Source organism: Aquila chrysaetos, chromosome 23, assembly GCF_900496995.4.
Source record: "Aquila chrysaetos chrysaetos chromosome 23, bAquChr1.4, whole genome shotgun sequence".
In the NCBI taxonomy this organism is placed as follows: domain Eukaryota; kingdom Metazoa; phylum Chordata; class Aves; order Accipitriformes; family Accipitridae; genus Aquila; species Aquila chrysaetos.
In genome coordinates, this window is record NC_044026.1 from 10,829,194 (window position 1) to 10,852,434 (window position 23,241).

Genomic DNA, 23,241 nt, shown 5'->3' on the forward strand with positions numbered 1-23,241 from the left:
GCAGGGGTGGCCTCTGTGAGGTGAGACCAGGGCTGCCTGTGCCGGACACAGCCACCGCCAGACGGCTCCAACGGACCCACCACAGGGCTCGGCTGTGCCCCTCAGGGACACCGGTGGCACCTCTGGGACAACATATTTAAGGAGTGGCAAAACCACTATGTAGCAGTGTGAGAAAGAGGAGTGAGGGGAAAAAGGGAGAAACAGCAGTGCGAACACCAAGGTCAGAGAAGAAGGAGGTGCTGCAGGTGCTGGAGCAAGGATTTCCCTGCAGCCCATGGAGACGACCACAGTGGAGCAGATACCCACGCTGCAGGCCATGGATGACCCCACAATGGAGCATGTGGATGTTTTCGAAGGAACTGTGGCCCGTGGGGACCTCATGCCAGAGTAGTTCTTGAAGGACTGCAGCCCATGGAAGGACCCAAATGGAGCAAAGTGTGAGGAGGAAGGAGCAGCGAAGAGGAGCTGTGGTGGACTGACTGCAGCCCCATTCCCCCAGTCCTCTGCACTGCTTGGGGGGTGGTGGTGGGGAGGTAGAGGAGTTGGAAATGGAGGGGTGAAGTTGATCCAGGGAAAGTGGTCGGGTGGGGGGAAGGTGTTGTTTTCATTTAGTCTTTGTTTCTCATCATCCAACTCTATTTTTAATTGGCAAGAAAATTTTAATTTTCCCCAAGTCCAGTCTGTTTTACCTGTGACAGTAACTGGTAGGTGATCTCCCTGTCTTTACTTCGACCCACGAGCTTTTCCATCCTTTCTCCCCCTGTCCCGTTGAGGAGGGGCAGTGAGCGAGCAGCTGGGTGGGCAGCTGGCAGCTGGCTAAGGTCAACCACCACTGGGTAACGAAGGGTCAGAGACAATTCTGAAGTATTTCCCCTCTACCCCCAGGAATCAAATCTGTAAAATCTTGGGAAAAATGTTTTTGAATGGTTGGACAGTCTCATGGGGAGGAAAAACCCAACCCAACCGAACCAACCGCGACCCACATAGAAAGCCCAGCTATTTGCAAAGGAAGGCACGAAGCTGTAGGACGCGGCGGGTTCTCGTGCTGCCCCTTGCTGCTGGTGCTCTGAAACACTTGCAAGAAGCCAAGGGAGCTGGGTCTTCTGGTGCAGTCCTCTCAGACGGACGAGCAAGGCGGCAAGACCTGCGGCGACACGCACCCAGAGGGTAACGCGCTTGCCTACAGCGCGGGTTGCATCGGTAGGAAACGACTCGATGTCGGATTAGTCGGCTTGTATTTACACGCCGCACCTGACGTTTTGCCTCCGACTCCCACAGCTGAACCCGCAAACCCCTTTTCAGGTGGGAGAGGGGTTCCCGCCGGCGGCAGCCCCTTCACCCCCTGAGGGGTGTTGGCTCACGGCGCTTACCGCGCCCTCCGACCCGCTGCGGAAGGGTCGCGCCCGGCGCCGGGGCGGCCCGGAGCCCGCTGCTGCGGGACGGGTGTGGGGGCACCCTCTCGGGGGGCGACGGCCGCCACCGAGAAGCCGCATTTTCCCGCCTCTCCCCGCTCCCCTCAGCCCTGAGGGTGCGCGGCCGCCCCCTCCCGCCGGGCCTCTCCCCTGTCAGACACGGCCCCGCCCCGCCCGGTGACGGTTGGGGCGGGGCGGGGGTGGTGGAAGTGTCGCGGTCGCTACGGGAGACGGAGGGAAAGCGGAAGCGGGCGGGGCGGCGAGGCGAGGCGCTGCGCTGGCGCTCCCAGCCTCTCCCCGCGGGCCGGCCGGGCGGCGGTAGCTGCGGCGCCATGGGCTGCTTCTTCTCCCGCCGCAGGAAGCCGGCCCAGGGCGGCCAGCAGCAGCAGCAGCAAGCGGCGGCGGGGGGAGCCGGCCAGGACGCGGCGGCCGGCGAGGAGAAGGCGCCGCAGTACAGCTGGGACCAGCGAGCCAAGGTACCGCCCCGGCCGTTGCCCCCCACCCCCGGCCGCGGGCAGCCGCTGCCGGGGTGTCGGTTGTCTTGGCGGGCAGCGCCTCGCCCTCGTCTGCCGCCCGGGGTTTGCGGGGCTGTAGCCGTGGCAGGGCCCCCGCGCCGGGCGGCGGCCGCTGGCCGCGGGTGGTGGTGGGGGGGGTTGCTCCCCGGCAGGGAGCTCACACACACCCCGTACCGCTGTTACGGCTCGGTCCGTGCAGTTAAGTGCGTTTATTTAAAAAAAAAAAAAAAAAAGAAGTATTTAGCCTGAGGATTTTACCGGGCAGTCTCAAATTGTGCGAGCGGAGAGGGCGGCACGCCGGATCCCGCGGCCGCCACCTGCGCCCAGCACCGGTCCCCGGTCCGGCCGTGCCCCCGCGGCGGGAGAGCGGGCTGCGGGCAGCTCACGCTGCGCGCCCGGGAAGGTGGTCGTGGTGGTGGCCGTGGTGGCCGTCCGCCCGGCTGTGGCAGCCGCCGCGGGTGGCGAGTTTCTGTCTGCCGGCCGTGGGGGTTTCTGATACAGCGTGGAGTCCCGTGGCGTGCCTCACCGGAGCGAACCGCCGTGATGGCCTTAGTGGGCAGCCGGGCAGCCGTTTGTGCCGGCGTGAGCTCAAGTCCCCGCACCTGGTACCTCAGCGGAGGCATAAAACGCATGGCTTGTGTCCTGACTGTCGGTGGGGGTTATTTTTCCTGCTTGGCTGTTTGGGTCGTTGGGGTTTTTTTGTTTAGGTTGCGGGGTTTGGGTGGGGTGTTTCTGTAAAAGCTGGAGGAACTAGGGCTAGTCTATCAGTCCCTGAAGTGTTAGATGCAGACAAATCCTTCCCAGCGCTGTTTCCTGACCTGTTGAAGGCAATCATGAAGTCTCAAGCAGGAAGGCACTTCAGTGCTGGATTAAACGTGTTTCTTCCCACCCTCATTTCAAGTTTCACGTCCTAAATATATCATGACATCATAGCCCTGCTAGGTCTCCTCTCCTCTCCAGCCGCCTTTGGGTGGGGGAAGGAGAAAATGGGGCAGGCCATAAACTTAATTGATGTGGTTTTAACAAACAAAATCCCCGCACCTTTAGGCCATATTTTACAAGTGTAGAAAATAAAATGCGTGAACTTATTTGAATGCTTATCTTGCTTGTTTTTTAAACTTGGCCGGGTGCTCTAGGGTGTCCCTTAAGTCTTCCGAGTAGATTAAGACAAGCTCAGATGGAGATGAGCTAGAGAGCGTGCGCATGGCCCAGAGGAATCAGTTCCTTGAGGATAAAGACAGTTGATCTCTGTTGGGCTTGTTGCTTTGACTTGCTGGTGGATATTTGCCGTGCAGCATTGGAGAGAGAAGGGGAGGACGGCAGCCTGTTACTTGTATGGAGACTATTCTCACAGGGAGAAGGCTGTACCAAAACCATATTTTAGAGTAGTAGAACAAATCTTAGCTCTGTGCAAAAGTGAATTACCAAATGAGCATTTGAAATCATATTATTTAATTTTAGAGCAAATTCATCAGCTAAAGCTCAACTGATATGAGACTTTTTACTCAATCTGCTAACTTCTAAAACTAAAGGAGGAAAGTCAGGACATAGGAACACTTGATTCAGAGAGCAGCCAGCCTTGTTGCTAAGGAGATGACTGTTGTTAACGTGCTGGAAGTGGGTTCAAGCTAACAGAGGAGGCTATTACAGCACCAACAATCTATCTCTGTGGAGGAAAAAAAGCATGTAATGTATTGCATGTGCAACAACTTCCTCCTTCTCTATAAAAGACTCTTAGAAACCAGAAGAATTGGTGAGTTTGGGCTGTGCTGCTGAACTGCGGAAGCTGTCAAATGAGCTGCTTAATTTCGTACTGTATAGCTCAAGAGTGGCTATTTAATGTTTAAGCCCATTTCTCTTGCTCTTTGCAGCTTTATCTTTCATTGGGCTTTTGGGTGTATGCTTGGTACATTAAACCAGGAAAGCATTACTGAGACACCTGGTCTTGGGTAAAGGAATACTGAGCACTTAGTATGCTAAACTTGTTGATTCCAGTTTGTATTAAGTGATACTAAGTCAGTGTTAATGTAGTAGCTCTAAGTATTGTCTCTGATACATTATCCTGTTGTCTATTGCTTTGTCATTTCTGATGTATCATATATATTACTTATTCATTTCACAATTTGTGTTTGTACACAGAGTTAGATTGAAGTCAGTCAGAAAACTTGTGGCATCAAGACTCCTTTTTGTTCATCAAGTGTGTTGAATTGTATTCTGAACTTGGAAAACCTCAACTCTATGAACAGATGTGCTAGTGGTCTTTCAATGTTCGTTTCCTGTTACTTTTAATAATGTGTCAACACACCACTTGGGTTGGGGGTGTTTGTAATTTTAGGCTCTCCTACTCGGTGATGCAGTTCTGGTTATACAATGCAGTTCTGCAAACAGGTTTAGCAATTGTCTGCAGTTCTTGTAAGCTATCCTCTGTATGTTCTTATAGGTAGATAAGTCTTGCTGCTCAGGCACTCCAGCTGTCTTCCTGTAAACTAATGCCATGCTGATGCTCTCGCTGTAGGCAGAGAAATGTAGGCACGCTCATGTGCATGGTTGTCTGGTTAGGGATGTGAAGAGAGGTGACTGCTAGCTGACAGCTGGGCTGGATGAAGCTCTGAACCTGAGGAGTTCCTCCAGCAAAACTATTTCTTCTGCTTCTGAAGGACAGCATTGCTAGCGTAGCCTATTTTTAATTATGTTCTGGTGGCAAAAGATGATCTGCTAGGGTAGACCTCGCCAAAGAGTAATACGACGATATCCTAGTGACTATGTAACTCTTGTATAATAGTCCTGAAAACGGACCATGTGGTAGAAAACCCTAAATACAAAATATTATAAGATGCTGATAGTTGAATTGAAATTAAGGAAAGTATATGAATTTGAGGGGCCTTTTCAGATTTCTACGTGACCTTATTTAAGTGAGGACAGAAGTCTGTGTTTTTAAGGTATGCAAAAATTAATCAAATTTAGATTGCATCATAAGTCTGCTGGGATCTCTGTAATGCTTGCTGACCCTTGGGTTTGGAGAACTCTGTGAAGATTACTTATGGTGGAGTAGAAGAATCAAAGGATCAGCTTATCTTGAAAACAGAAGGGAAAAGGATGAGTATTCAGTTCCTTGCTGCTCTGGGATTCTTAGTCCAAGAGACTAAGTAGAGCACAGTTTATTATAGAGTCTGTTATTACTGCACTGCATCCTGGGGACTTGTGATGTGTTGACGTCATTGGGCTGTCATGAGAGTCCCCTTCTGACCAAGTGTGGGAGAGGATCTTGGTGGTGCTCAGCCCTGCTCAGCCTTCTTCAGCTAGGTTTCCACCTGGAATGTAAGATTGCATTTCTGCTCCCGGTCTCCCTTTTCCTTTCCTACTTTACTACCTTCTGTGTGACCAACATTGTTTACTTGCACGACCAGGGTGATAACTACAGCAGTAACTGTATATGGGTACATATAGACAGGAACTGGGGTTTTGTGTCTTGTGATGGGAGACATACCCATGTGCTGTGACCTTCTCTGCAGAAGAAACACGAAAAGCTGCATCATCTTTTTTGCTGTTGTCTCATGTTCGAAGAAGTAGGATTAGATTAATTATGATCACAATGGCACTTAAAGCTTAGAGGGACTTTCCTTCCCAAATGATATTTCCTTTTAGAAGGAACAAGTACGGTCTTGTTTTAAGTCAGTTGACTTGCAACTTAACTGCTTTAGTTGATAAGAAATGCACAGCTATCATTGCTATATCAGGCTGTGATTGCTGTATTCAAACAGTTTGAAAAAACTCAGAGGTTTAACTTTCCACATAAATCATAGATAGTCTTTTGTTAGTCATCTTATGTTTGAGGATTCTGCTAGAATGGTCTGAGTTGACATGGGCATCTTGAACTATCTAGATCTTGTTTAGGTAGCCACTTTATATTTCATTTTTGGAATATAAATAAAACCACTTTTTTTTTTCTTTAACTGAACAATGAAATATTTTGTCCTTAAATCCAATGCATCTCCCTTATGTTTCCCAGTGCACCAGAAGAACTGCTGGTGTATTTCTCAAAACATAGTCTATCAACTGAGAAATGGTCAGCAGGTTCACATTATGCAATATTTCCAGTTAAGTCAGATATAGGCGTGTAGTAGCTTCCTTTCTTCTTCTTCTTCTCCTATCTGCAGTATTTGGCAGTGGTTTGTTGCTCAGAAAAGTATGAGAATGACCATTTTATGCTATAACGGGTACTCTGGAAGAGGGGGAAGATTACAAAGAATAGAATGAAATGTGCATTCAGACTGTTGTATTGGCCACGTTTAAAGTCAAGGTGCACAGGACATGCTCCAAGATGAAAAACTGTATGCTAGTGACTGGAACCTGCACATGCTGTTCCTCTTTCCACCTTTTCTTGTTGCCTAAGAATCTAGAAATCTGCCAGAGGTGAGTAACTTCAACAAACAGTGTCCAGAGGATGTTGCAACTCGGTACTTAAGGGCACCAAACCCATGCAAGTATGAATATGCAGAAGTGTTTAGGCCTGGGAATGCACTTTTCTTGCTTATTTCCTTTCTGTTAATTCCCCTACTGACAAAAATAGCACGTAAAGCCTCTTAAGTTTGTGTGCCTATCCAATGGCTGCTGACCCAGTGACATTAAAAGCTGCAGCTAATTCTTGTATGTCATCAACTGTATATAAGTCCATAGCTGAACTGCCATCTGTTGTGTTTTAGAGAGATAGGGAATGGTTTTTTGAGAATGACATTTGAAAGAGAAGACCTTAGTGTAAGTGGTTTAGAAAGACTTTACAAATTACTGTTTGCTCAGCAGGCTAGACCCAGGTAACTAGGGGAGAACCATAATCCATTACGAACAGCATTACCTTCTCATATTTGTGGTGGCATATCATTGCTGACTAAAACTCCTTTCCTGATGGACCTGGTGAAAAAGTCTTGTTAAGACATGAACTCATACCAGAAACAGTGCAAGAAGCTGTTGGGATCCTTGGTGATTCTAGGCACAGTCACCAATAAAAGCTGTGAGGGTCTAGTACTTCTAAATCTTCTTCCAAATGGGAGCTGCCTAGTCTTGGTGCCAGTAAACTGGATAATGGTGGCTGAAGAGATGTATGTCATCTGTAGCCTTCACATCTGGCCTCTGACCTTCTTGCAAGACAAGTGTTTGCAGGAAGGAAAGCTGCTTAATACACCTTGCACTTGTTGCAGCAGAACTTCCTTGAGATCAAAGCAACCATGACAAACTTTTGTTCGCCTTCACTTCTCTCCTTTCTTTGTTCTTTAAAATCCCTGCTCCTTACAATTTGTCCTCTAGTCCTTTGTAACAGATTTATCAACAATGTGATTGCTGATAACCAAAGATGAGACTTCCGTTGAAGGGGAAGAACATTGTGTAAGCAGGGATTACTTTTTCATCATAGCTGGTTATTTTAGGTAACTCTATGGAGCAATTCCTGAACCTGCACATAGCACTTCTGTTAGAAGGCTTCAACTCTTGAGCTGTGCCCATATCTATTAATGCACGACTCGTATCTACTCCAAAAACTCTTTAAACTCAGCTGAAGACATTAAAAGTTGCCTCTCTAAATACTGTCATTTAGACTTATACCAGCCTGGGGAAAAAAGGCATTTAAAAATGTAGTAAGGGACAGGGAGTAAAGCATCTGTCTGGGTGAGATGGGTGGATTTGGACAAAGGTCATTGAAACTTTCTCCAAATGCAAAGAATAAATAGATGAGTTACCAAACAGTTGATTTTTGCTGACCTGCCACATGCTTAAGATTTTACAGCAAAAGTTGCACCAGATGAATGGGCAGAGAAATCTACATTGCCCTGGTTATGGTTGTATGAGGCTGCAGATGTTACCTTCTTCTGTTGCTTTTGGTTTTCCTCGCCTGTTTTTTGCTATGTTGCCGAGATGGAACTTAAGAAGCAGTTAGTGCTGACTGTCAGGGGAGGGAAGGTCTATGTAGTGATTTAATATTAACCTGTGGATGATAGCTGCAGACTTCAGAGGTGGTGAGCATGAAACTCTGCAATTAGCATGTTAACAGCTGTTGGGTGCATCCTCAAAATCATACTTCTGCCTTCACGGTCCCTTCTCTGGCATGGTTCTTTCACCCAAGGGAAGTGAAACATTCAGATCTGCTACAGTCTCTTGGGTTACCCCCTCCTCGCAGGGGCAATAACCCAGTGGGGGGAGAGGGAGCTAAATCTATTTCATTCAGTCCCTCCACTCTGTATGGCAGTGTTAGTCAATAAATACTCTTGGCCTTTAAAAGGAAAACTGCAAGGCAAAATTAAAAGAAATGGGCAAACTCCCTAGTGTGGTGAACAAACCGAGAAGTAAGAGTTGTGTCAGGTCAGAACTCTTCATTCATGTCAGGGAAGTAAAATTGAGCTCCTGAATCTGGTAATAAGCTGACTTTTTTTATCATTAAACTCAACTACTACTCTTTCTCAAGTGCTCTCATTTGAAACTGTCTGTAAGCTGTGGGTTAACTGGCTAACCAATATTTTTCACCTAGGCCTAAATAAAATTGCAAGGTAAAGTTGAAGTTTCACACATTTCTGTAAAGGCTGCTGTGTAGGACAAGCTAGTGCTGCTTCAGAGGCTTTTTAGAGCAGGCCAATTTAGAAGGACATGCTTAGGTGCCAACTTTCAAAAAAGCTGTAAGTTCTGGAAACTTTGAACTTCTTAAGAGAGTAACTGTTCCTCTGTACCCTGTTTTGAAGGCAGTAAGCCTGTCTCCCAAGGTTATTAAAAGCCCCAAAACCCAACATATACATATATACACATACATACATAAAAGTTCTAGGAGATGCCTGGGAAGAATGTGTCCAAAAGCAATTTTGATACTTATATTCTCAGGTATGAGAGAATATGAGTATAAATATCCTGTATATAGATCAAATATGTAATGTTACAGGAGACTTAAGACCTTAGAGGATTTGAATCCTAATCATGCTGTATGGCTGAGCCTCCATGCTGTGTCCCTTATAATTTGAGACTCCCAATTTTATTTGTAACTCTTCCAACTAACTTTCCTGGATGTATACTAGTGGTGTTAAATACGATTGAGGGCAGATTTCTAGGAAGCCATCTTCATTGTCTCAACTTACATTTTATTTGGAAGATTCATCAGCTGCAAACCTCCTTTCCTGTCTGGAGGTTACATATATTGTATATAAAGGAGTACATTTTATTGGTTGGTAGAGACTTTTAGCTTCCATTAGCTGTTCTGGACAAAAGCTAGGCTGAGCTGGTTTAGTGAATGTCTGGCACTAGCCTATCCTGGTTTATGCCTTTCTCTGATCTCTAAATCTCATGTGAATGTTTGAAATGCTGGGGAGGAGGAGGAAGAGGAGTTTCTTACAAATTGGGCTATACAGAAACTGTTGTAATGCATTAACACTGATTACAGTGCAGCAAACTTTAGGGCCCTCAGGCTGATAATCAAATCAAATAGCAGGTTTGTCAAGTGGTCTTGTGTTAGACTGGTTCAGGTACTTGTATACTTCTAAGTGCTATTTTAATAAGCTTTCACAAGAGGGCAGAGTAGAATTTGCTCTGGGAATTGTAGTTGTCTTGAGACTTGCATATATCTAGAAATGAGCCAGCTCAGATTCCTTCGGTGTTAGGACAGCACGGGCGGTATTATTCATGCTGTCCACCTGTATCGCATCCCGTCCTGGGTGCTGTGTGGCTCTTCAGTTGCTGCTCCCCAACAGAGAGTCCCAGGGAAAGCCACAGCCTCTGTCAAGTGTCCCTCCCCGGTGAGGGGATGCTGGAGTGTGGAGGAGGAGAGGTCTGTCGAAGTGCCCCCTGCACCACCACTGCCAATGATTGCTTGTTGGTTGTAGCTAAAACAATCACGCAGCTGTTGTTAGCACAAAAAGCTTGTAGTTGTTAGCACCAGATAATGCTGTGGCGAAGATAAGCAAACTCTTTGTAGGTTGCAAAAATAGTAAAGGAGATACTGCTTGAAAGCAGCAAGGTTTCCTTGCAACTTGTTGGTGTGGTAAAATATGACTAAGCAAGCTGCTTGAAAAGGAAATATTATATCTCTAGTTTTATGAATCTTTAAGTATGTTGGCCAATTAATTTATTACAGTTATTACAATAATACCCAGGACCATCATCCTTGTTGAAACAGTTTAGAGTCCACAGAGAAAACAAGCTCCCCCACGTCCCCTTTCTTTAATAGAGGACAAACTGAGTTAGTTTATTTTTTAGCTGGAGCATCTCAGAAGTGTAGTTTCAATTCTTTGTTGTACCTCAATACTGTGGATTCTGGTAGTTAGCTAGAAGAGCTGCTTCTGATCTTTTGTCACTCTGAAGAGTTTTCTGGCAGGTTATCCCGTACAATTCAGTGCTACCTCAATTAATGCAAGTTAATTGACATTTAGCATTATAATAGTCTCTGTATGTGAAGACTTTAACTCTTTTTTTTTTTTTTTTTTTTTTTTTTTCTTCCTCCTTCAGATTGACCCCAAAGATTACACTTTTTCCGGACTTAAAGACGAAACTGTCGGTCGACTGCCTGGAAAAGTAGCAGGGCAACAATTCGTCATTCAGGACTGTGAGAACTGTAGTATCTACATATTTGACCATTCTGCTACAATCACTATTGATGACTGTGTAAACTGCCAAATCTTTTTAGGACCAATAAAAGGCAGCGTGTTTTTCCGTGACTGCAAAGATTGTAAATGCATAGTGGCCTGCCAACAGTTTCGCACTCGGGACTGCAGAAAGCTGGAGGTATTCTTGTGCTGTGCCACTCAGCCCATTATTGAGTCCTCCACAGGTATGAAATTTGGATGTTTCCAGTACTATTATCCTGAGCTTGCTTTACAATTTAAAGATGCTGGACTGAGTATCTTCAATAACACATGGAGCAACATCCATGACTTTACCCCTGTGTCAGGAGAAAATAATTGGGGTCTTTTGCCTGAGAATGCTGTAGTCCAAGATTATGTTCCTCTGCCCAGCTCTGAGGAGCTGAAAGCTGTCAGAATTTCTACTGATGCTGCTAGGAGCATAATACCAATAACTCGAGGGCGGAGACAGAAAAGCAGTGATGAATCGTGTTTGGCTGTGTTTTTTGCTGGTGACTACACAACTGCAAATGCCAGGAAGTTAATTGATGAGGTAAGTGACCTTTGTCTGCATTCAGCTTTTTGAATTTCCACTTGAACTTTCCTCTGGACAGCCTCTAGTATTCCCTGAAGAGAGAACGCAGAGGCTCTGCTTGTCTACTAACCATACTGATCAACTGCACTTAAAACCTTAAAGCAAGGTAAGAGACTGGAGCAAAACTGATCACAGTTGTTTTACAGCTGACATCCTGTGACTGGCACATCTGTCCTCTAATAGTTCCAGTATACTTTTCCATCATGGCACAGCAAAGCTATGTTCTGAAGAAAATGTGTAGCTGATTTGATGCACTTGGCCAAATGTAGTGTAAGTGATTGGCAATGCTTGTGAAAGGGATACAGCCAATTAACTTGTTAGCTTATTGCCCCAAAAGTCACAGCTAACAAAACTGTCCTGAAAGTTTTTCCAGTACTAACAGAGACTTTTAAAAAAATAACATGTTAAATTGTATCCTCCCTGCTACCCAGTATTGGAATTTTTTTTCTGGAAGAGGCAGTGAGTGTTTGTCAGGGTTGGTCAGCTGTCTTTCATTACTTAAATAGCTGGTGCTGTCTTTTTTTTTTTTTTTTTTTTTTTTTTTCTCTCCTGTGAAGCAGCAGCTTCCAGGCTTGGCTGAGTTTGGGCTTTCCTGGGGCTAAAATCTGGGAGTGGCTGGCTGCTTTTAGCACCCTGGAGTGCCAGGGATGACAGAGCAGAGCCAGCAACCATGAGCTACAGCTTCTGAGATATCTGCAAAAGCTGCTGATCCCAGTGTTGTATGATCAACAAAACCGATGGAGCTCTTTCCCTGGGGTTTTTAACTGCAAGGAAAGCAAGCTGTAGGGTGTTTCCATGCCCTCCCACTGCCCAGTTGGATTTTTATGCTACTTGAGTGAACAGAGATATAATGATACTTATGGGTTGTTTTTTTCTGAAGAAGGAATAGCTACAGTAAAGAGGGTAATAGGTGGGTTCTCCTGTGTTAGTAGTTCTTTAGAAATTAGAGTTAAGATGTTAAAAGATTAGTTAGTGAGATTCTGTGGAAATCTTACTGCTCTGTAGATTAATGGATGCTTTGGAAGTACAAATACAGTTGCTCCTTCTCCACATGCCTTTAGTTTCATATTACATTTGAAGTAAAAAGCTGTGTGTGTTCAAAAGTTTGTAACTATTTTTCCAAAATGGAAAACTTCAGCAGTGGATAGATGAGAGTTTGAGCTAATGCTCGACTGAACTATTGCAGGCTAATGAGAACTAACTGCTTGACTCCAGATGCTGAATGCTTTTAACTCCCATTAGTTTCAGCTTGTGAGGGATTGGGGAGAAAAAAACACAACCCTGGGCCATAATATAAACCAAAACCATTCACATTTACTCCTCTAGGTGCACTAGGCCAGATGAGAAAATCTGGATGAATGGAATGAAAATAAACAGAAATGTAGAAAAAGCAAATGGTCTTGGAAAAGAGCAAAAAGGGTCCCTTTGCTCTGTGGCTTAACGTGAATGGGGAAAATGGGTCTATTCCAGTGTAACCTGGATACTTGAGCTGAACTCTCTGCCTTTAGAAGCATTTTTAACATGAATTCTTTCTCTGTTAACAGATGACTGGTAAAGGCTTTCAGCTGGTACAGACTAAAGAAGTCTTAATGAAGGCAGAGGATGCTCACAGAGTTTTCCAGCAGTGTGCATCAGAATTCATTCCACTGCTTGACAAAGGTGTGTTTGTGGTGTTTTCCTTCTCTTCTTGATACAGTAATCTAGCTAGCACTGGAGAGTTCTGGAGAAGAAGGAGGAATGAAGGAGAAATTTGTGTTTCAAGGGCATAGTGTAAAGCCAGTTGAGATGAGTTTTGGAAGCCTCAATGAGGCCTTAAGCCAGCCAAAATGCTTGAAGGCATCGGAAATGAGCTATTCCACATGTATTTTGTGGCTCTGCCCCCCCTCTAGTGGTCCAACCGCATAGCTCAGGAGCAGTGGCACATGTGGATCTGTCTGGGGTGGTGAAAAGAAGCTCATGCTTTTAGACTGTTTCTAACCTATCACCATTGCTGCTCAACCACCTAGATGTTCTGTGTTTCTGTATACATATTTTAGCAAATCAGTATAGATGTGTATAAAGCAGGCAAGTGTTAAATTCCTGTTTATAACTGCTGTACTGTCAAAGTATTTCAAAAGTCTTTTTATTGATCTGACTGTAATTGGTTTTTGTCTCTTCCTGCAGAAGTACTGACATCTTGCCATCTGTTATATGCTAAAGCTCAGTACACGCTCCCAAACTTAGTAGCAACGTGCAGTTTTTTTCATAGTAACATAAGAGGTCTGTGATGCTCATTGCAAGAATAGGACAAAAGTTATTGTACTTATCAGATGACAGTCTAGTTTAAGGGCTCTTTTGCACCCGTGTGCGAAGAAACAACATGTTCAGAATGAAACCAGAGAAAGGGGATCTGCAAATAGTGGGTGAGAACAAGTCTAAAAATCAGGCAGTTTGCTATCTTGGGACTGAGGCAAAAGTGCCTGAATGACTCAGTCCTGCTCCAGATGTCTGTGAAATGGCTCACTATTTGAGCAGTGTAGTCTGACTCACTTCCATGGTGCCCTGCGCTCCTTAGAGTTTTTGTGCCATTGCTGCCTTTCAAGAAGTAAAACTGGACTCCTGCCAGAATCTCTGCAAAAATGAGGACGGAATTGCAGATATTTCCTTCTCAGATAACACTGTACTTTGAAGCTATGGTTAAGTGTTTTTAATTCTTTATCCTGCATTATGGCTGCTCAGGCAAAAACCATGAAACACTTCTTGCAAGCTTCGCAATTTCCTACGGGTTGAGAAATCTACTGTTTCAATGCCAAGCTTAAAAGTAGTATTGATTCTAGATGAAACTATCTTCTAGGTCCAGTGGTTGCTTTAGAGTTCAATGGAGATGGTGCTGTGAAAGGATGTCGAAGCATTATAAATGATGTTTTTAGCGGGACCAAGGTAAGCTGGTGTATTGCTTTATTGGCAGAAAATGTTACAGAATGTCTAGGATACTTAATGGTCAAACTGTAGTGTTGACATACTGCACAATCTTTTTAGGTTTCTGAATAGTAAAATCTGAATATCCTTTTTTTGTTGTTTTGGGTTTTTTGTATTCAAAACTCAAGTTGCTTGTCAGAGACAAGAAAAATTGCCCTAGGAAAGAGAGTACTAAATCCTCATATCCATTGAAGAATAGAAGATTTCCACTTAAAACTGTTATTTCACATAATAGTAAAAACAAGTTCTATAAATATAGTGGGGAAAAGCTCTGCTCCAAGTCTTATACTGAAGTCTGCTTTGTGATGTCCTAGTCTATTAAACCCTGATGAAGTTAATATGGGATTTCAACTTTTTTCAAGGTTTACTTTTGCTGTATAGGATATTGCAGAATGCCTTCCTTCAAAGGCATTTTTCTTTTTTCTTCTGTCAGCTTGTTTTACTGTAGCTTCTTTACACCACACCTCCTCTTTGCTTGCTGTCCCCATTTCTCTGAAAGTCAATGGTTTTGAGAAAGTTTCTGGAAACAATTAGAGCACTCCTGGTAACAAGAAAGTGACAAACCCTTTGCCTTCAAGCAGCTGTTCAAAGAAGACTAGAATGTCTTTGAGATATAGTGTCCATACAGCTCCTTGCTGTCTTTCAGTTCCTTTTGAAAGAGTTACTTGGAACTAGACTGCCCAGTTTGCTTTTTTTCTGTTTGCTATTGCACCAGCAAAAACCCTATATGTAGTGGGCCTTAATTTGGCGCTCTGAGTCTGGAGAATATCAGAACTACAGTCTGTGCAGTGTTGTGATATTACAGATTCTTCTTGTGACCCAAGAGTCATCACTGCAAATTTTACCATAAAAATGGCCTCTTTAAGCAGGGTCTTACACTGGCTTTTTTTGGTGTGGTTAGTGTATTTTTTTTTCATACAGAACAAAGCTGATACTGGGTAGGTAATTCACTGGTTATTCTAGATCTTTTTCTCTGTTCAAAGACTGAAGTGATATTAATTATTAGAACAAATAAAATTTTACATTTTCCTCACTAAAATGACTGGTATCTGTTATTATAACACTATGAATGCCCTGATCTGAGATGCATCCAGAAACCTCAGACTGTGCACTTCAAGCTGTGAAGTGATCTGTAGTGTTTGGGTTTAGTTCCAAATGTGAAATTACTTACTGCATCTGGATTTAAAACTTCTGTTTACAGCCTGGTTCCGTAGTAAAATCTACCTCACTTATTAAATACTTGCTGCACTGAATTAAGAAGCAGAAATTTGGGCTTCCTGAGAAGTATATATATTTATTTAGATAAAATGTAACTCCAAAACTTCTGATAAACACTGGGTTTGTGCATGGATCCCTAGATAACTGGATATCGTCAGTATACTTTTTTTTAGAAAATGTATTTCTTTCTTGGGACGTAATTTAGAAGCAATTTAGGGAATAATGAACTTCAGACTTATTACTACCAGAAGGTTCAGGAATGCTCTATAAAATGGTTTCACCTCATTGTTGGCGGCCCTTATCGCGTTTGAGAGTTGTTATAGTGCTCAGAAAGAATTATAGGTATCCTTGATCAAGAAACAATGACAAAAGCTCTTAGGAAGACATGTATTCTGTAAGACTTTGAAGGAGATTAATCTGCTTTTAAGCAGGTGGCTACATTTACATTTGAAAACCACAGTTAAAAATGATTAATTTAATCTGTTAATAACCTTAATTTCACCAGGTTTTTGTTTCTGAAATAAATCTAATAAACAACTGTTGATACTCTAGTAAGGGTAGAAAAGTTCTTCAGCAAAAAACCAGAGGTTTTTTTGAGTTGTTTGGTAGAAACAACATGTTACAAGGAGAGCTCTACCCTATGCACTTAAGCAGACTTCCTATTTGTGTGCACTAGCTACATCTGCACTCTTTACCTCTGACATTCTTTCTAGGTGACCTTCTGCCCTTTTTTTGGTGTGCTTTCTAGTATTGTTCCTCTGTCTCATCAGTTATTCATAAAATACTCTGCAAAATGTAGATTGTAATATCCTGGTAGGGAAGGATGCTAAAAGAAGGTATTCAACTGTTGTGACCATGGTACCAATTGCTGTCGCACCAAACAACTGCCACATGATTAGTAGATTTTTCTCAACTCTGTACAAACAGAAGTCTACCATGCATCTAAGCAACAGTCTAGGAAACTACTTGCTTTGTGATTATTTTTTTTTTAATTGGAAATTTACTGGGCAACAGGATATTAATCTTAAAATGTACTTTAAGTAAGCCAATTCAAGAAACTGTCATAGTTTTACATTCACGTGGTATTCTGAGCTAAAGCAGAAAAGTGGTGACTGTAGGAACATAGTTGTCTGGAATAGCCCATTCCTACAGTCCCAGTGCACTTCAGAATAGCTCAGTTGGCTATGCCAACACTGATGTGCTGAGACAGTGATGATTTCCTCTTGAGGTATAGAAAATATAATATAGTAAGAATTAAGTTTAAGTTTTTGAGGCTATCACTTGCATGGTGAGATTGATGAACAGCCACAACACTGTTACACTGAACTATTTGGGCATTGCCTATGGCATTTGTAGTTGATTTGCTGAAAGCTTTCAAAGATGACTGTCCTAGAGCTTGGACTTTCATATGCACCTATCAATTTTGCAAAATGCAAATGTAATTGAAGTTATTTAAAATAATTATCTGATGAAGAAGCAAATAAGTTTTTGAGGGAAATATAGTACAAGGGAGTCTGTCTTACAAACTCTGCCTTTCTATTAAAGGAAAGCTTAATGGTAGCCTAAGGTTTTTGTGTATTTGTTACCCTCCCACCTCTCCTGGACAGAGTTTGACTTTACCAAGCAAAATACATTTAAATGGATGCTAGCTGAAGCTGTGACCACTGAGTAATCAAGCCCAAAACTTTTTCATTCCCATCAGTGGAAGGCTAGGGTTACTGCAGCTAGCGTGTCTGCTAAGAACAGGTGATGATAACAAAGGGTGTATGAGGGCTGAGAGAATTCTAGGACTATTCTGTCACACAGTGGAAACCAACAGAGTTGTGCCTCATGAAATGCAAAAATGAAAATAACCATTATGGGCTCCGAATGAGCAAAGACTACTTGAACTTCTTTATTAGTAATGCATAACTATTTCCTCGTTTAATAAAACAGGTTTTTGTATCGGAGAGCAAGGCATCAGCAGCTCAAGATGTAGACAATTTCTACAACTTTGCTGACATGCAGATGGGAATGTGAAGTTTAACATGAAGGTGTTCACATATGGTTTGTCTTGGCACTTGGATGTCACTTGGCTTGAATATTGTAGTAGTATCTGAGAATTTTTGTCATTTGGTTTTGTATTTCTCATATATCCCTTTTATAAAGCTATTGGTGCTTTTAATACCATATTACCTGAACTGAAGTAAATGGCATAGCTCCCCACATGCGTTGTGTTTGAAACTTATATTTCAACTCCAGAAACGATGGAGGTTTTCTACTAACTTTTTACGATAATTTCTAAACTTCTGTTGAAACTTGAATATTTCTTGTCAACATCTAATGGTGATAAGTATTTGAAAAGTGCAATGCTGATCCAAATTTGATGCAGTAGTAATTGTTATCTTTAACTCAGACACGTTGTTTAGAAAGTGCATTTATGTGAAACTCGCTGTTCAAAACTTTCCCACATGCAAATGTGTCTTCATTGGGGGCCAGGGAGGAAGGTGTAGTCGTTGACTTTTTCTGAAAGGCTAGTCTGAAATGAATTCTCCTTATAGCATGCTTTCAGAAGCAGTGCGTGACTTATAAGTATATCTGGCTTATTCTGCTTCAGCATCTTTTTCGAATAAAGTTGTTTGCAGCAGCATTTATGCTGAGAGTTGTCATAACAGCATTCTGGTAAGTGAGCACTCGCCAGGCTCTTCTGCTTTGAGGTGAATGCTGAGCATGACTGTTCTGCTGAAGATGCTCCAAGGTCCACTCAGGGTCTCTGGCGATAGAGTTGCCTCCGGTATTCCCAAGTCACGTATGGGATATACATGAGGTTCCCTTGGACTCGGAGCAATAAGTCTCTGGCACTGTTGTTCTTTGCTAGAAGGGACATACAACAACCAGGAGTCAGAGAAGGGCTCTGATGGCATTAAAAAAGCTCTTCCTCGCTAGACCCCAGGACAAGGGTTTTACACTCAGTAGTAGTACTGAAAATTTGGCTGTAAAGTACTACACACTGCTGTAGGGTTTATTTTGGATTAATTCTAAAAACAGACCGAAGAAGTGCTACTAGCATTCTGGGAGATGCATTTGAATAGTGATCAGTAAGGATGCGTACTGCTATATAGTGCATATTAGAATGTAAATCTCTATGGATATTAAACATGATTGATGTATTTTTGCATAGCACATCCTTACCAATTTTTCCACATTAACTCAAAGTTTATGTCCAGGTTTACAAGCCCTCTGTAATACTTGAACAGATTGTGTGTGCAGATACACAAAACCAAATTTCTTAAAGTTGTGGCTTGCCAGTTTGTGTAGCTTTTACAATCCATTGAATGGACTGGGGTTGAGGTGCTAAAGCAATAATTTCCTCATTATGATCATCTGTCGAAAGGGAAGATCTTGTGCATCTTAACTGAAAATGAGTCTCAACTCATCAGTTTCACAGCTCGTGAGCTCTAAAAGTGGGTGGCTAAAAACATCTCTTTCTAATTTTTTTAGAATTAGCACATGAAAGAATCTGTTCTCCTGAAATTCATAATTCTGTTATGCCCAAGAGATGTTCTGAGCTGTCATTTTGTTGCTACTAGGAAAATGATGGCCCTTAGTTTAAACTATATATCAAGAATATGTCCTTAGGACCTCTTGTTAAAGTTAGGTATAGATTAAATAAGGAAGAATATCTCCTGAAGTCACTAAACCATTAGTGTACTGAAGGTAAGAAAAATGTCACTTTTCTGAAATGTTTTTATTTGACAAAGTGAAATAAAATCAAGCTGCCACCAGAATCTGACTGGTAGTGGAAATTACCACTTATTTGCACTTAGCCAGCCAGGACTTTTTTTTTTTTTAATATGTGCTAGGAGAGGCTGTGAAAACAGCTAAAAATCCTAGATTGGTCTCCAAAGTACTAGTGCAACTCATCAATGAACATTTGCAGGAATTATTCTAGACACGTACAGTAAATGTATTTTTCTGGTATGGACAGTACATTAAAATTGTGTAATGTACTTCAGAACTGTCATGTGTAATTTATCTAAGCAGCGCATATATTGGACTATCTTGGTCTCTAAACTTTTACATATAATATTTCCAAACTTATATATAATCATGTGTCAGCATGTATGTTTTTAGTTTATTTTTTGTATCATTAACCTGCTCTGGAAACAAAGTGCGAGATTGATTTTTGTGACTACTTCTGCTGGAGGACAGAATGATTAAGTGAAAATTAACCTAGGCTTGAAACAGTGGAAAAACTTTTCTACATGGTAGGAAAGAGCACTGTTGCCTTTTGGTTTTTTTTTTTAACATTGATAGACTGCTTACCAACATAAAGAGTTTTTAATAAAAAAACCCCTAAATAATGAATGAAGGAGTTTCTCAATCCAATTATTTATCTTTTGACTTCAATTTCTTGCTAACAGGCATTGAGAACACTTGTAGCCTAAGCATCAGGTATTGTATGTGTTACAGAATGGTATGTGCTTCATGTAGTCTTTGTACATTTGTTTATGTAATTTGTATTGCACTGTGAATGTGATTCATAATAAACATTGAAAATCTAAACTCTGGATTCTGGAAGACTTTTTAAAATAATGAAATATTGCAAAATGTAATTACATTATATTAAGTATAAAACCTGAATTCTGTGTTTAAACAGGGACTTTAAATAGGCACTCGCAGCTAATTGAAAATAAGCATTAATTCTGCAGTTATCCACCCTCCAAAAAAGGTGGATTTTTTACAGCAGGGATTTTTCTCTAGAGTCACTGAGGATATGATTACCTTTATACTGCAGTTTTCCTAGTAAAATATGGAAGAAGGTATTCATATATCAAGCTGTAGAGATACAAGTACAGAGATTCCTGGATGGAGACTGTTAAAGCACTTCTCCCTGACCTGTGTGCACATGTGGCTGTTTCTTTTTGTTTTGTTTTTTTAACTTGTAAAAGTGTTGTGCTTTTTAACTGTGCTTACCTCTTTGGTACTAGATGCATGCTAGTGATGTGCTCACAGCAAAAACAGATTGTGGTGGTTATACTAGTAGAATTGTTCGTTTAGAAAGCAATTCCTTTGAATATCCCATTTAACATCTGAAAACAGGTAAAAACTCCTGAAAACGGGTAAACATTTAATAAATTTCCAAACTCAGCTTTAAACTGGTCAGAAATGAGGATCTTCCAACTAGAGATGGTCTAGGGTAACTTTCATGAAGTGTAAATGTTTGCTAAGAACATGATGTACTGTATCAATAGAATTTTCTTTTCAATAGGTTGAGTTAAATTTAAAGAATCAAAGCTTTTGGTTTACACTTAGCTATTATCGTACAATTTTACAGTTTAAAAAAAAACCTTGTACCCCAATTGTATCTGAATTGCCTAGTAATCTTTTTTTATGTAGTATCTAAGCCATAGCAAAGCTGTCCTAAAATATTTTCACAATTTTTACCAATTGCATCCTCAAATACTAACATGCAGAAGCTTTGTATCTGCGCCCCAGTTGCTAGGAAGTCACCCACTTTCTTTTGGCATATCTAATAGTCATGCATAAAATGCATGGATTTAAAAGTAATCCACATACCAGGCTGCACTTATGTAACTGGGACAGTTTGGGTTTTCTTTCAATTCTAAAAAGCAGCCTGAAACTTTTTATTACAAAATACGTGCTTCAGTCATTCTGACTAATAGGGGCAAAAATGATTTTTACCAACTTAAGCGTGAGTGAGAATTCTGTAGCTGAATATGTTCTTCTCTTAAATGCTGGCTTTTAAGTGTTTAGGCTTTATTCATACAGCATTCAGCTTTCTGTGCATATTTAAATTAGCATTGCTGATAATATCTTCTAGAAGGTGTCAATTCCCCAGGCTTTTTTCCTAAAGATTTAATAAAAGCTGTTGTGAAATGAATCTTTTAAGACCTAGTAGCAGCCCAGGTGCCTGCCTGAGTAGTTCCTAAACTCTAGGATTTTTGCTATCACGTTCCTTTTTGACTCCTTTGGACCTTTTTGCCATTTCTTTTTTGAATTAATGAGTAAGCCTTCTGGAACCATAAGGGTGACAGTGTCATGGTTTAACCCCAGCCAGCAACTAAGCACCATGCAGCTGCTTGCTCACTTCCCCCCACTGGGATGGGGGAGAGAATTGGGGGGAAAAAAAAAAAGTAAAACTTGTGGATTGAGATAAGAACAGTTTAATAGGACAGAAAGGAAGAAATTAATAATGATGATAATGAAATGGTATATACAAAGCAAGTGATGCACAGTGCAATTGCTCACCACTCACTGACCGATGCCCAGTTAGTTCCTGAGCAGTAATCAGTCCTCCCAGCCCCACTCCCCCCAGTTTATATACTGGGCATGACATCACATGGTATGGAATACCCCTTTGGCCAGTTTGGGTCAGCTGTCCTGGCTGTGTCCCCTCCCAACTTCTTGTGCCCCTCCAGCCTTCTTGCTGGCTGGGCATGAGAAGCTGAAAAATCCTTGACTTGTTGCTAAGTAGTGTTTAGACTAACTGAAAACATCAGTGTGTTATCAACATTATTCTCATACTAAATCCAAAACATAACCCTATACCACCTACTCAAAAGAAAATTAACTCTATCCCAGCTGAAACCAAGACACACAGGTCTTTGGAGGTCTGCAGGAACAGCTCTTCTAAGGCATGTTTAAACCTTATCTAGAACATCTAAATTCTAGTCCAACAGTATTAAAAGCTGTAAGTGTTGATCATAAGCATCATCTCTAGCATGCATGGGTTTGAGTGGGATGGCGCATAGCGGGCTGTAGCACTTCATTAATTTGTGTGCTGTAGTACTGCATTCTTGCTGCGGTATATGTTGGAAGGCAGCTCTGTGGTGGTCCACCCCGTTCCCTGGACATTGCAGAGCTCACAGTACGAGCTTTAGCAGTTTGCTGAGGATAACCATTCCTGAAAAACAATGAGGTGCTGTATTGCCAGCCTGGAAGTTCTTCTTAAAGCTATCTAGTATGAGCTCTGTCAACAAAATCGTATAGGTATGGGAAAACTTTACAAGCATCAAACCTGCTAAAAGCAGGATGTACAGGAGGCTTCACCGAATGGCTGGGAGTCACAGTGTGTTAACAGGCCAGACACAAATATCTTGGTGTCCAGTTTGATAGAGGAATGCTTTTTACTGCTTTCATCTCTTCAGAATGCCTGGTTGCCATAAAACTGTTGCTGGTAATGTTTGTGGTCATGCAGTCTTCCTGATGCATATGTAGTCATCACTGGTTCCGAGTAACAGAAGAAAAGGAGGGGGAAGTGAGAGAAGCTTTTAAAAAAGCTCTGAAGTTTTCCAAGTACACAAAGAAAAATATGCAAACTGCTCATTCCTTTATTTTTTTATGCATCTAGTGATAATATCCAGCTATGTACAATTTCATGGCTAGAGTATCTGAGCACCTTCCCAGAATGTGTTAAGCAATGTGACCAGCATCTGTAAAGCACGAGTCATCCTCTTTCCAGTTGCACAAGGCTTTAAAATTGCCAGTGGTGTCAAGGGTTTAAGAGATCTTCCAAATACATGCGGATTTCCCTCACATCCTTCTGTTAAAACCGCTGTAGAAAGTTTGTCCTTAAAAGCATCAGGTAAAGTTGATAGATAAGAAATTACGGTGAGGTTATGAGGCTCTTGAACAGTGTTTAAATGAGTGTTTGTCTGACATTCCCAAACTGCAAAGGCAAAAAGCAATGTGCTATTACAGATTCTACCCAAGTGATGGGGCTAAATTTAAGGCTAGGCACCTCTGCGGTACTGAGAGCTGAAAGGACTCTGTGTCTGGATGACAGTGGTATGTATCTCTCTGCTTTTCCAACTTCATTTTATCACAAGTATTGTGGTGATGAAGTCCCAGTTCATAGAGTCATGTGAGAATTTCCACTTTCATTTTTAGGTACCTCTTGTCATAGTGAAGAAAACTTGAAAAGTTATTTTGCTGTTTGAGCCATTAAACTTGTG

The 23,241-nt window shown here is 42.1% G+C and overlaps 1 protein-coding gene across 1 annotated transcript; it reads left to right on the forward strand.

The window, feature by feature from the left end:
• The first annotated feature begins 1,643 nt into the window (after positions 1-1,643).
• Positions 1,644-19,828, forward strand: RP2 (RP2 activator of ARL3 GTPase). Its single transcript, XM_029999146.1, has 5 exons — positions 1,644-1,888; positions 10,400-11,065; positions 12,652-12,766; positions 13,941-14,026; positions 17,219-19,828. Exons 1-5 carry the CDS (start codon positions 1,745-1,747, stop codon positions 17,300-17,302), a joined length of 1,095 nt encoding a protein of 364 aa, XP_029855006.1. The 5' UTR covers positions 1,644-1,744; the 3' UTR covers positions 17,303-19,828.
• The last annotated feature ends 3,413 nt before the right edge of the window (positions 19,829-23,241 follow it).